The sequence below is a fragment of the Cololabis saira genome, chromosome 6 (genome assembly GCF_033807715.1).
Source record: "Cololabis saira isolate AMF1-May2022 chromosome 6, fColSai1.1, whole genome shotgun sequence".
In the NCBI taxonomy this organism is placed as follows: domain Eukaryota; kingdom Metazoa; phylum Chordata; class Actinopteri; order Beloniformes; family Belonidae; genus Cololabis; species Cololabis saira.
In genome coordinates, this window is record NC_084592.1 from 31711113 (window position 1) to 31726382 (window position 15270).

The 15270-nt window shown below is 40.4% G+C and overlaps 1 protein-coding gene across 1 annotated transcript in view; it reads right to left on the reverse strand.

Moving 5' to 3' along the window:
• The window catches only part of ramp1 (receptor activity modifying protein 1), a 100873-nt gene that overhangs the window by 33447 nt on the left and 52156 nt on the right, over positions 1-15270 (reverse strand). The window contains exon 2 of the mRNA XM_061724545.1: positions 998-1136. Within this exon, the coding sequence (XP_061580529.1) occupies positions 998-1136 (139 nt within the window). The remainder of the gene's footprint in view (positions 1-997; positions 1137-15270) is intronic.

Here is a 15270-nt window from a genome sequence, read left to right on the forward strand (position 1 = left end):
TTTCCACAGATGTTCAATAGGATTTATATCAGGGTTAATTGAAGATCACTTAAGATTGGTCCAATGTTTTGTTCTTTGCCAATCCTGGGTGTCTTTAGCTGTGTGTTTTTGGTCATCCTGTTGAAGGACCGATGATCTACTGAGACCGGGCTTTTTGACACTGGGCAGAACATTTAGAGATTTATTTTTACAAATGGCATTCTTCCAGAGGCGTTGGGGCTTGTCAATATGCATTTAGAGATTCCAGTTACAGTTTTGCTTTTATGATTTCCTTTCAACAGTGGAGTCCTCCTCAGTCATCTTCCATTCATTTTGGCGAATGGTGTGACGTGACACTGATGTAATTTGATGTAATTTTACCTTTCAGTTGATCTTGAATCTCTTTGGACGTTGTTCTGGACTCTTTCGTTATCATTCATATTATTCAGCTCTTCAATTTGTTAACAATATTCCTCCTGGGTCCATGTCCAGGGAGGTTGGCTACAGTCACGTGAACTAAACTTCTGAAGGAAATTTGCAACTATGGTCACAGAAACATCAACCTGCTTGCTGGTGGTCTTCTTATCTTCACCTTTTAATAATGCTTGTCTGTAATTTTCTTTCTGATTTCCTCAGACAACTCTCTCCTTTTCTTTGTCTGGTTCATGTTCAGTGTGATGCACAACATGGTACTAAACAGCAGATGATGACTTTTAACCCTTTAAATAGTGATACTGATTACAAAATGAAGATTTGTGTGACGAAAACTACTAGACATTATTTAATTAACATGTCACTATGGTCAATCTTTTCTAGGCTTGCCAACTGGCCACTTTCATTGGTTTGGTTTTATAATGATTCTGTTGAAAGACAATTTAAAAGCAATGCCTGATCTTTATACGTCAATGTTCAGTAAATCATTATTTATTTATTTTTTGTCAGTTTACGGTTATTTCAGTGACCATTGTGAATATTTTGTCCATGTGTACATGTGTTTGTGTGTAATCATCTTACTCACTCGACAGTGTCTTCCCAACTGCACCACTGCTTCTGATCCAGCTCCTGCATGTCCAGCCTGAATTTAGCCAGACAGAACTCCTCGAGAGCGTATTCGTAGTGCGACCCGCAGCCCTGTGCCAACACACACTGACACACTGCTGAGAAAGAGGAAAGAAAGACAAAGGGATGGGACACAGAAGAGAAAAAAGTGTAAATTAAAATAACAAAGGAAAGGCTTTTGGGGTTAAAAAAGATGTTGTGTAAACCAAGATCACAATACCACATAAGGGTGATTTCACATCCTTGCTTTTTTTTATAGCATTTTCCACCTTGGTTCACTCATTTCTCACCCAGTAATCCTAAGCATCCAATCTAAATGAACTTTATACCATGCAATAACGTCCTCACTGCTTATTGGTCAGATGTTTCTGCTGCAGTAACATGAATATAAAAGAGGTCTACTGGAAGAAGATCCTGTGTTGTAGAATATACCAGCGTCCTGCTTGTGTTATGACATGGTAATCAAAGTGGATGAGTTATAGTCTCTGTGATTCTTTACATTGCTTATATTAATTACTTTTGCTAAATATTGCGTTTGAATATGAAACTAGGCCAAAGCTGGAGAGAGTTTGAAGCACTGAAGTTACTAAAGGGGTGTAACAAAGCTATACAGGAGGCTGTGTGCATTTATCATACAGAACTGTGAAACCTATGATTTAGCTCAACATTAATCCTGCAGAAATGAAAGTCGACAATTAATTCAATAACCTAAATCGCTGAATTCAAGGCCTTTAGTCTATTTTAGTTTGGTACATTAGTTTGGAACTGCACCAGAGTTTAACATCTAATTTGTATCAGGAAAACCTGATATTTTGGGGGGAAATGAATGCAAATTAAGATTTTAACATTCAGAGACCTAGTGAGAAGGTTTGTTTCGAGAAATGATCCATTTCTAAACCTAATCTCATTATTTATTTATGTTTTGGTGATGGAGGAATGGCAGAAAATGTAAAAGCTATGAAAAACAACATTTCTCCTCCTTCATTCTAATGTTGAAAACGTGATTAACAGTGGAATTACAGAACATTTTCTTTGGAAACTCTGACAACACTGAACAATCCACTCAAACAAACCTTAGAAGCACAAAAATAAGCCTTCGTCAAAGTATTGAGATAAGTATGTTAATTAAGGAGGCCTAATCATTTGACAGCCTCTTTTTGTTTGTCCAGCTTTAGCAGGAATATATTCTAGGTACAGGAGTCGCCATGTCTGTTTCATGAACTTCTCAAATGATCCTTCAAACCTTTACAACCATATGCCACAACACCAAAACCACAGTCGAATGTACTTACAGAAAATAAACAGGGTGTCCTTTCAAGTTTACACACAATGAATAGAGATACAATGACACCCACACAGAAAAATGAATCACCTGCTGATATTGATGCCATGTTTTGTATTTTCCAATCAAAACTTGGCATCCTAACCTCATGGCCTGCTCCTTTATCAGTGCTTGATTACGTTTCATGAAACCTGACCGGGTAGTCGGTGTAGTAGACTCTAAAAAAGGCCCATGAACTTGCAAACCAAGAGGCACAGGTGAAGACCACAAAGTAATTTTGACGGTGAAAAGCCACATCCATGACCAAACAGCAAGTCAGGAATTCTCTCAAGCATATGCACATGTTTCCTTGTCAATGGAGCAGACTAGATAAGCAGAACCCCAGGGGATTCACTGCAAGACGCAAATCCCTGGCAAAGCACAGAAACAGAAAGGCCATGAAGCTGTTTGCACAAACATCTGAATAGAAAGTTTTGGAGCACAGATACACACACATTGTGTTTTTCGCAGAATATCCCCTAGACGAGTCAGTCAGCTGATGATAATCCCACAGAGCTGGAAACCAGACTGAGAGTAGTCAGTCTCTCCATTCTTGACTGATGTTACACGTCACTAATGTTGTGGTCTTTTTTCTTGGAGCTTTTTCTCTCTGTGTTCTGCAGATTACTTTGGCCCTGAAGCTGCGTGTTTCTGGTCTGTGGTTACTGACCTAACTAACTTGCAAAGTGTCCATTGTGTGCTGTTATTGCTTCCCTCTCTCTGTTTCACTCTCGTTTAGTCTTTTCCTGCCCCTTCGCCCCGAACTAGTGGAGCAGATGGCTGCCAACAGATTTCATCTTCTGTCATACGTTTGAACGTTTGCCCTTTGCACCTTGGACACCTTGGGTACAAAGAGACATCTTTCCAAAACCTGATTGTAACATCCATTAGCAGTGTGACTAGCATGGGGTCATTATATTCAATTCAAAATACCTTATTACGTAAGTCCCACAGCAAAAATAAGCAGCAGTGCTGTTGCAGGTAATCGGTGCAACCAGGTAGTAGTGCTGCACCAAAATACAGCCCTGAGTTGCGGTGCTTTTTAAATATTTGTATGGGTAGATGTGGCGTGCCTTCCAGCAGTTAGTCCAGTTTCCAAAGGGATCCATTTGACTGTTTTCAAAGCCGGTACCGCTTAAAAAATTATATTTTTATTTATATTAAGGAAATATTAAGCAAATGTTAAGTGGTTCGTTCCACATGCTCCTCTATGACTTTCCACTTCATTGCTCAAAGAGGACAGTACTCCCGCTACTGACGATGGATGTTTTCATGGGGGGAAAATTTGTGTTGCACGGCTGTCCAAAATAAACGCATTTCTTACGCCTACTTAAACATGAGATAATCGAAAGATGTCAGCCAATGCTAGCTTGCATTTTCTGAGGTCATTTTCCTACATAATTATCCCTTTCTCTGCCTGAAAACTGTTTACCCCAAGACTGTAAACAAGAAATTACCTTTATTGTTCAAACACAGTGAACCATGAAACAACTCTAAGGCCTGCTTGCTGGAAACCAGTCTGTCCTTCATTGAAACCCCCCCCTCCCGATCAGGCTCAGTTATTTAGATGTACGCTAATGATATATGTTTACTTTGATGTGACAAACAACTCTGGTAAATTTGATGAGTGTCAACAAGAAGAAGCAAATACTGTTGTAGTATGACAGATCTGTGCAGGAAAATCTGGGATAGATGAAGGGACTTCTTCGTCTTGCTATTACAAATGAACCAATCAGACTTCGTGGGGAATGACCCCATTTTTTTTGTTAAGAAGAAAAAACAACAACAGCCACCTACCATATCTTTTCTTATCCAGTTCAATTTAATTCAGTAATGTTTCATTAATCCCAGAAAGGAAATTGTATTAAAAAAACAAGACTTTTATGTTGCATTTAATAATCCCAAAAAAGTTGCTATAAAAACTTTATTTTTCCATCAACATGAGTCTTTTTGTCCCATTGCTTAAACATTATTCGCTCCCTTTCAAATCAATTTTCTGTTCCAGACACTGCCTGTGTGATGCATAGGTCATAATTGACTGAAGATTTTCCCATTTTCTCCTCCAAACAATATTGATTTGGAGCTACAGCTAAAAATAAGCAACAGCTTTTCAGTCTGGAAATGGCTCATGGTGCACATTTGCATTGTCTACTGACATTTTCTCCATCCTCATTGATGAAGTGAGGAAAGGCAATTCAGAAAATATTTAGTTGTACGTTTGCTATTCATACCTATCTTGTGATGACCTGGTGTCGCTCGCTCTATTACAATTGACCCTGAACATAAGGCAGGTATTGAAAATGGATGAATGGATGGTTTTCAAGACTTTGAAATCTTGAAAATTAATTTATATATCTATAAACCTCTCTGTGATCATTTCAACCGACTTTGTGTCAAAAGGCCTCTATAATTTTATCAGATTTTATTTTATTTTCCTGAGACACGTGTTTGGAGCCTACCGCAGGTGGATTGTCCTGTCTTGGATTCATTCAAATTGACAAATTCAACATATAGGTGATGAAGAAAGTCCACGTACCCTCTTGAAACTGCAGGTTTTTCAAATATAAAGACAGAAAGGGCAACATAACTGTCAGACTTGTTACATTTTTAATAGTATATTCTAACACAGGAATCCAGAGAATAAAATAAATATTTGATTAATACAGATTTGTATACAGAAACTGAGGGCTTGAGAGTAAGTTAAGATGATCACAAGCTGCTCATCATGTTTCCCTTATTCTAGTAACTACAACAGGCTTTAATAAATGTGTACCCTCCCAGTTACTATCCCTAGTCCATGAGCAATACAGAACAATCAAAGATAAACAAATGAACAACTTCACCAAGATGTGGTGAGCAGAATCATTATCATGCTTTTTTTGTTTGCAACACCCCATTAGTTTTCACTTGGCAAATCACGTTGATTGTTATAAAAAATGAGCTGCCTGCATCCCTGTTGATGAATCACTGCAGTGTTAAGCCGCGTTTATACTTGCAGTTCAGAACGCGTACGCGAGACGCAGGATACGCGTGACGTCACGTCTCGCGTATCCTGCGTATCCTGCGTACATTTGACGCGTCGACGTGCACGTTCTCAAAAAGACACTGAACGCGTACGCGACCTGCAGTTCTCGCTCTGGCCGCTAGTATCGCTGTTCCCGGTCTGATCCCAGCTGGCACGACTATGCTGCTCTCCCCTGGAGAAAGTTCCCCGTGCATATATTTATGCAATATTTAACTTCCCCCCAGGGTTTCCGTTGTCCGGTAAAATATGCCGAAGTCCGGTATTTTATAATCTCTCCGGTCAAAATACTCACTGGTGCTGCGGGACTAGAGTCCCCGGGAGTACCGCGGATGGCGAGCCCCGGCCGCCGAGCCCCGGACAACCCCCGGCGGCCGAGCCCCGGTGGCCGAGCCCCGGCCGCCGAGCCCCGGTGGCCGAGCCCCGGCCGCCTAGCCCCGGCCGCGGAGCCCCGGCGGCCGAGCCCCGGCGGAGGTACGCGCCGAGCCTCGGTGCCTCCCGGAGCCGGGAGGAAGCGGAGCCGGGAGCCGGGAGTCAATTGACGGGACTTATTTTATTTTAAATACTCTGTTTTTCAATAAAAATACTATTGAATGACTTGCAAATGAATGACTTGGAATCATATTAGGAACAATACATTTTTTTACCATGTTAATCTTTCTTATATTGACATCTACTTCTCCATATGAACCTAAAATTAACTGGATTTATTGTTTCGTCATTCTTGTTGAGATGGGTGAGGAGAATGCTGGATAAATTAGTCTGGAAAGACTATCCACTTTTGATAATAAGCAATAATAATAAGATAAGTCCTTTATTACTCCCTCAACGGGGAAACTCACGTAGCAGAAGTACACACACACACACACACACAGGGAAGGGGGTAAAACAGTAATATAAATAAGTAATACACATTAAAAAAAGAGTAATAATAATAATAATAATGTTATGGTTTTCTTTAGCTTCCTTCTAGGCACCCAGAGCTTTACAGAGATCATTATTCATTCACACACATTCTCCCCGGTGGTAGCTCCGTCTGTAGCCGCAGCTGCCCGACAGACTGACGGGAGCGTGGCTGCCATATCGCGCCAAACGGCCCCTCCGACCACCACAAACATTCATACACACTCATACACATTCACACGATGTTATAATCTCCTACATCATCCAATATTGTCCTGTAAAAGTGTTCGTTTTTCTAATCTGCTACCGCTGCTGCTGCTACTACTTCTGCTACTTAATATAAGTAGCTTTTCCAACTGTTGCTCTGCTTACTGCCCCCTATCGGTCACCATCGGTATGACAGGCTCTACTCGGGTGGTACGCGACGTACGCAGTGGAGCATGAACAGACACAAAGCAGGCTACGCAGGCTACGCAGGTTACGTGCGTAGAGTATATCCCGGGCTTTAGGCTGCGTCCCAATTGAACCCCTCGCCCTCGTTTTCTTCACTAACCCTAACTTTTGCGCGTTCCCGTGAGGGTAGTGGTGTTCCAATTCCTCTTTTCACCAAGGGGGAGGGGGCATAACGAGGGCTAGGGGCTGAGAATAGCCCCTACGGATCGAGGGAATTCAGATGCTGACTTCGCGAGCGAGGGGGTATGAAAATTTCCCAGAATGCTTTTCGTCGTCATTTGCGAACTGAATCAAAAAAAAAAACATGGCGGACATTTCTTATTTTTTTGTGAATAAAATCAATATTTTGAGTTAGTTTCTGCATAAAAATGCATTTTGATTACATTTCTAGTTACAAACCAATATTTTACTTTCATAATATTCACTCAGTGAATGTACATTATCCCTTTTTTGTCCGTTGTTCACGAAGAATCGCGCCGGAGTAAAGGCTGTTAGGTTACGCCGTAGGCTACGTAAACTACGCCGTAGGCTCTGCGTCGATTTGACTCGCCGACCAAAGGCAAATAGGCAGACTCATCTCAGAGAAATAGAGAGAAATAATCTTGTGACTCGTCAGATTTGTTTTGGATGTTTCTGATATAATAGTTTTCAGAAACCACAAAGTAATCCAGCTGTTATCTGGGTAATTTACACACTTTCAGATAAAGTTGCCGAAGATCACGCCAGAATAAAGGGATTTATGGTCCGCGTTACACCAACGCAGAGCCTACGGCGAAGGTTACGTAACCTATGCCGTAAGTTCTGCGTCGATTTAACGCGGACCTAAACTCCGGAGCCGGCAGACAGAAATCTCGAAATTTCGGAGCAAATTTCTTAACAGGCCTAGCTACAACTGTTAGATTTCATCTATTAAACCAACATCTTCCTAAATGATTTATTTCAGCCAGCGTAATTCTCAACAGAGCTGCAGGTTTCTCTCCCGGGACGACGGCGCTGGGTTGACCCGGCGGACACGTCTGTCCCCCCGGCTGTGAGCTGCTGCTGCTCCCCGGGGGCGGCGGCTCTTCTCATCTCCGAAAACGTCGGGTCAAATTTCTTAACAGGCGTTATTTGGATAAACTGAGCCCCGGTTGCGGATCTTAAGGTTACCTTTATGCCTGAAAAAATATTAAAACTTAATAAATTGCCATATTAACAGCGCTACAGCTGAAATTAAAACAGCTTTTGGCTCTCAGCTTCCTGATCAGGGTAGGGATGAAAACGAGGGGGAGTAGGAGAAATGGGACAGGCACCTGGGCCAAGTGCCCTAGATCTCAAGTGCCCTAAAATCTCCCCCTTCTTTTTTAGGGATTAGGGAAGAAAAGAAGGGCGAGTGAAGAAAAGAAGGGCGAGTGAAGTTGAATTGGGATTGGGCCTTAGTCCTCACCTGCAGACGAGTTTTTCGTGACCACATGATAATTTACACAACTTTGCAATTTCAGCGCTTAGTCTTGTGCATTTCTTGCACACACACGCACACCACACACACACACACACACCCACACACACACACACACACACACACACACACACACACACACACACACACACACACACACACACACACACACACACACACACACACACACACACACACACACACACACACACACACACACACACACACACACACACCAACAAGTCTGGGTTATTAACTAATAACTATTAGCAGCTATTAACCTGCTGCTGTTCCATCATACTGCAAGGTTCTCCCCGTAATCACATCTGGATACAGTGTCTGAGTTTGTGCATGACTGAAAAACAAGTGAAGAACAAGATGTTAAAAGCTCAAGTGTGAAATTAAAGCAAAGAAGCTAAACCGGAGCATCAATGAAAGATTCACCAAAATCCCTCATGCTTAAATCAAATACTGAGGGAGGGAAGCAGCAGATCATAAGATTCAAGTCGGATAAAATACAGGTCTAAATATAGATGAAGCTGGGGGAATAGATGATACTTCACAACTTGTTTTGACTCTTCAGAATTGGTTTTGAACATTAACCAAGTTTATTTTAATATTTTTCAGGACGACTTAAAGTGCTGATTGTACAAGTGGAAACTGAACAGGTTCACTAAATGTTTAAGGAGAATGTGATAACTTCTTGGGACAGTGGGATAAATGATCCATGAGGGATATAAACTGACGGGTGAGAAAAACCGAAATTGAATAAAAGTGGGTTATGTCTTGTGGAGTTTTGCAAAGTCAGAAGTAATTTTCTCATAAATATGTTTTTCCTCCTCAGCAGCCTACAACAGAAATACAGCAGGGGGTTGGCACAGGAAGCATGCTCCTGAGAGAAAAATGCTAATTTTGGTGTACTCCTTGATGGCGGATAGATAAAGCTGACTAGAGGCACTGCAAAAAGATAATTCTGTGTGTTCTTCATAGCGATGAACCAGGATAAAAAAAAAAAGCACTCATGGCATTTCCAACAGACTGACATTACTATCAAACCTCACCCCAATCTCAACAAAAAATGTAAATAAAAAACTTGAGATAAAATGATATAAAATTAGAACGCCGTTCAACTCCGTAGAGTTATTGGTGTAGTAAGCTGTCAACAATTTAACACAATCTGAAAGTCTGATACACTCCATCAGAAGCCCTTCAGAATAAGGCCCCATGTCCACTGCACGTGAGTCCAGTCGCATCGCTAGCCCTATTTGGTCGCGTAGAGGTGACTTTAATATTTCAGCTGCATCTGGGTTTCAACTTTGATATTTTGATTAAATTAATAATAGTAAATAGATTTGACTAGCTAGCCAGAGAAAAAATAAACTTTTAATCTCATTGAAATATGTGACCCAGGAGAAATCAACCTAATGGTTCATGGATAAAATAGTTTGGAATCGATAGGCAAATTGTAACCGACTGAGAATATTCCGCTTGGATTTTATCACTACATGGGGAGGTAGGTATGAGTTGCAGGAGACAGAGGCGGCAGGAGTTGCAAGCAAAAAGGTATTTATTCACAAAAAAAAAACGCTGCTGAGCAGCATCTAAAACAAAACAAGAGTCCAAACTTGACAACACCAGAAGGCTGTTTCACAAAAGTAGTATTCAGAAATCCAGGATAAGAGATAAATCCAGGCTTGGTCACTTCATCCTGGCTTCATCCTATTCCCAAAAGCCAAACCAGGCTCAGGACCTGCAGCTTTGTCAAGCCAGTAATAAAGTAATCCATGTAAATGCACGTCCACAGAAGACCATGAGATCGATCACAGATTCACTGATTCTACAACAGATAAATTGCGTGCGCCATACTTATCTCCAAATAAGCAACATTTTTTGATGGAAGCTTATAAAGAAATTAAGCAGATACTTAAGAAAGGAAACACTGTTATAAAGAAGCGACAAAGGGCATGGCAAACAATATGTAAATAGCCTAAAATACACATTTTCTAACCACTACCTTACTCTTAACGGAAAACCTTATAATCCTATCATGCAAGGATTAACCTGACATTTGATCAGATTAACTTTAAATTTATAAATGAACAGCGTAAGTCTGTAATGTAGGATAATCTGTGAATCTAATTCATGTTACTTTGTGTCCTGGATAGCTCAGTGGGTTGAGCAGGCACCTACTTAGAGACCATTGCCCTTGTACAGGCAGCACAGGTTTGAATCCCGGCCTGTTGCTTTTTCCTGTCTCTTCCCCCTCTCTCTATACCCATCTCCTGCCCACCTACCTTACCATTTAAAAAAAAGAAATTCATGTTACAATTTTTTGTTACACATCGTATCAATATTTATAGAGTTTGAACATGACTGGGACCAAGAGGACTTGGCAACAAGTCAAGATTAAATATAAGAAGATTTTTCAGACTGGTAAGTATCTGGAAAAAATGTTGACTATAATGTACAAATGACTTGTACTGTACTGTCCTGTGGCCGGGTAACTTAGTTATTTAACTTAACTTAACTTAGTATTTATTTTAGCTGTTAAAAAAAAGGCTCATGTGTCTAGCACAGGGGCTGGTTCACCATTCCTAGAATCCACACCAGCAGAAGATCTCGCCCTTGATATAAACAGTGGTGGACAGTAACGGAGTAAATTTACTTGAGTACTGTACTTAAGTACATATCCAGTAGATTTGTACTTTACTTGAGTATTAGATTTCTTTGGTACTTATTACTCTTACTTGAATACATTTCCAAGACAAATATTTTTACTTTTATTCAAGTAAATTTCTAGGAAGGCTGAAAAGTACTCGTTACTTTCAGGTCTGCTCTTTTTTCTTCTTCCCTAAAATCCTATTGGACACAAGCTGTTTTTGTCAAAGGAGGAGACCTATCACAGTGCACGCTCTCCACTGGGATGTACGTAAAGCGGAAATACGTCAAGCCTCCTCAAAACGATACCGCCAAAGTAGCCTGCGTTTGTCAAGACAGAGCCGCAACAAGTCAAGACAGAGCCGCAACAATGGCTACGCCTGCGTCAGGAGAAGAAAGACAATCCGCTGAGTCGTCTGAGTCTCATACTGAGCCGGACTCTGAGCAGGGACTTTCACAAAATCCTTGGCCGGATCTTAACTCAATGTTTGAGTTCGACCGAGTAAAAAACAAGGGCACAGACAAACCACAGACATTTATTTTCAAATGTTTATTGTGTCTGCCGAAGCAGAACTACCTCTCTGCTTTCAACAACTCAACATCGAATTCTCAGAAACAAGAGTTAAAAGATCCTTAAATTAAGAAAAAATATAGTAATTTACTGATGTGGAAAATAAGAAATTTACTCATACTCTTACTCTTACTTTTACTTAAAGTAAATTTAAAAGCATTTACTTTTGGATACTTAAGTACCTTTAAAAGCAAGTACTTTTCTACTCTTACTCGAGTAATATTTTGACTGAGCTACTTTTACTTGTAACGGAGTAAATTTTGGCCAGTAGTATTTGTACTCTTACTCAAGTACTGGGGTCGAGTACTCTGTCCACCTCTGGATATAAACACAGGGAGGCCTGTTTTAGAGAGGATCCAGTGGGTGGGGGGGGGGGGGGGCTGGGGGCAGCCAGTGACTGTGATGCAGCAAATAATGGCTTTGCTTTCCGGCATCCCTGACTACATCTGTGTAACGTGAGGTCGTTGCTCCACTCGGTGCGGTGGTGAATTTCGGGACCCAGTAATCTGGGTAGTAGTAGCAGTAGTCTAGCGGATGGCTTCCCCAGAAAAGCAGAAGCGTTCATGAAGGTAATTATCGCTAAAAGCCAATGGGTTGGACCTGTCTTGAAATATTCATTCTTGTTTGAAAGACCTTCTCAATACAAGTGCTTCATCATCAACAATGTCATTCATAAATTGGCAAAAATTTTACTTTTTTTAAAAAAAGTCCAAAACAGACAGATAAGAAAATGAAATCACGGACAAAATACACGCTTTCTGATCAGCGAGACCACTGACTGAACAGATAAGACACCAGGCTTAACTAAGCCTGGCTGTTAGCGTTGTCTGCAGGCTAGCTGCACAGGATATATCTCCATAGTAACTTATGTACTAGTGCTTTTGTGAAACCGGGATAATCCAGAAAAGCCCAGCTTAATCCTGGTTATCCTGGTTTTGTGAAACAGCCCCTCCGAACTAACCATGACAAGAAGCAGCAAGGACAAAACAGTGCAGAGGTGCAAAAAATCAGGGCAGATGGGAACAAGGGAAGTCAAGAACCTTGACAGAGTTTTGGAGGTACAATTCGGGTATATAATGCAGCTGTCTGGTTCAGATTTCGAGAATGTTGAGCTAGCAAAAGAGGATTGTTGCTTTTGCACTGTTATATCTGCGGAGAAAACGCCGCCGAAGCCTGGGTGAACCCGGTCCTGCATACCCAGCAGCAGTATTGTGAATTCCACCTGCTCATCCAAGGACTCTGCCTGAACGATATACTTTTCTAATACTAAATCAGAATGTCAACAGATCAGTTTGATGTACCATTGTATCCTGCAGTAGCAACTATTAACTATTAAGCAAATGACACCCTCATTTGCATTTTTTGATGTGCTGCCTGTATGTGCTGCCTTCCCAATATCCCTTGCATAGGTGATAAATACACTTCGTTGCATTCCATAGAAAATTAATTGGATGCATGTGGTGCATACGTTTTGTCATGTGGAATGGACATCTGAAGAAAAAGCAAGACGCACAAGCAGATCAACATGAAAAGAGAACATGACCCTTGCTGCAAGTCATCAACTTTAGCTTTTAAAGCAGAGGCTCTGGCAGCGATCCACTGTCTGGAGAATATAAGCATGCAAAGAAATTCTGCCCCTTATTATAGCATAGAGAGCAAAAAAACTAAGCAGATGAAAGTCTGGCAATACTAAAACATAAGATGATAACTAAACAGCTAACATCAGAAAAGACAAGTATAATTTGATAATTAAAAGTTTATATATATATTTTTTACTTTCATTTGCCACTCAGCTTTCCAGCTTATCCATTTACATTGCAATCTATCTTCTTCTTATGTATGTCTTATCAGCCTGTTTCTCACATAAGTTGTTCTTACAATCATGTTTCTTTTGATTTTTGTTCCAGGAATGCAATTTTTGTTTAAAGATGCATCCATGCATTAAATACGTTTTTGACTTTGACTTGGCAATGACAATACATAAATAAAATAATCCCAGTGGCTCAAGTTACTCAAAAGAAGTCAGCTCTTCTGTCCAGATGGCAGAATTTACACTGCTCCTTTCAATTTATTGTGCACTTGTACCAATAATCTCCTATTTCTGGAAAAAAAAAAACACTTATGACATCTGGTTGTTTGTCTGCCTTGTTCTTCCAGGGTTTATATTTCTTGTGCCAACCTGAGTTTCATCACCACAATGCAATTTCATTCCTGTTCCACACGTGTTTTATTGCATTTTCAACCTAACATGAATGTTGCTGGTGTCTGAGTGAGGGTGACCTTGGGAAATGTTTCAGCTAGAGGCATAAACAAATTGAAGATATTAATGAAAACCTGTAACTTGTTTCATACAGCATGTCAATGTATAAAAAGAAGGAATGCTCATATGTCTTATTCATTAGGTTTATACAATTTAAATATTTGATTAAGATTAAATAGATTAAATTTTAAAGATTAAATTAAATAATCACCAGTGTGTTGGTCAAATATTGAAAAAAAGGTTTACCCAGGTCAGCTCACCATCTATCCTGACCACCCACCGATGTAAACATACACCTCCACTTTTGCAGTATTCTCTGATATAGTAAGCTTTCCTCCATCTCACCGGGCACTTATGTTTGCAGTTTTGACCATATGTAAATACAGTATATCAATCTCATTTTTTATAGTTTTCTCTACAAGTTAATCTACCTAGATGGTTTACATGTCTGATTGTCAGAAAATTCACGCGTATTGTTTTCTTGCATCATTGTTATTGCTTTGTCATCTTCATCCTAGCCATCACATAAATTATTTACCTCAGCACATATTGTTCAACCAGAACAGCTTTAGCACATTTAATTCAACTGCAGTTTCTACAATTTTCTATTCATGTTTCAGTAGTTGTGATAGCAACTGTTACCTACCACATGCTGCATTATTGCAATTAGGATTACCCTTTAAATATAGTGTATGTTTATGCAGTACTATAAGTATTATACAGTATACTAAGTTGCATTTTCCAATCCAACTCAATTTCTATCCAGTTTATTTGTATTGTACCAGTTCACAGCAAAGGTTATGTAAATTCAGTAAAATTCAAATAACGCCAATTATAATTAGGGCCCGAGCACCTTCAGTGCGAAGGCCCTATTGTATTTGCAGGAATTCTTTGTATTATTTTTTTTTTTATTATTATTTTTCTGACAAAAGGAAGGCCTTTTTGCCCCCCTAAACATGCCCAAAAAGTCACCAAATTTTGCATGCAAGTCAGGCCTGGCGAAAAATTTGATATTTCATGGTTTGCATTAATGGGCGTGGCAAAACGGCTCAACAGCGCCCCCCGGAAAACTTTGTGCCTCAAGCCCCATGATACGATTTGACGTACATGCACGAAAATCGGTACACACCTGTATCATGGCGCAACTTAAAGAAAAGTCTCTGGGCGTCATGTCGAGAAACCGAACAGGAAGTCGGCCATTTTGAATTAATCGTGTCATTTTGGTGAAATGTATGCCTTCCTTCGGCAGTTAATACGGCCCGAACCGTAACGTGCACCCACGTGTGTTATTCATCAAAATGTGCGTCTCCATCCTCTGACACCACGCATTACTTTTCTCTTTCAAAAGCGTTACCGTGGCGACGCTAGACGCCAAAAAGCGCGCCCACCCTTCATCTGATTGGTTCAAACAGAAAAAACTTTGAGCCTCAAGCCCCATAATACGGTTTGACGTACATGAACGAAAATCGGTACACACCTGTATCATGTCGCAACTTAAAGAAAAGTCTCTTGGCGCCATGGCCGAAACCGAACAGGAAGTCGGCCATTCTGAACATTCTGAATTCATCGCGTAATTTTGGAGCAATATATGCCATTCCTTCGAGAA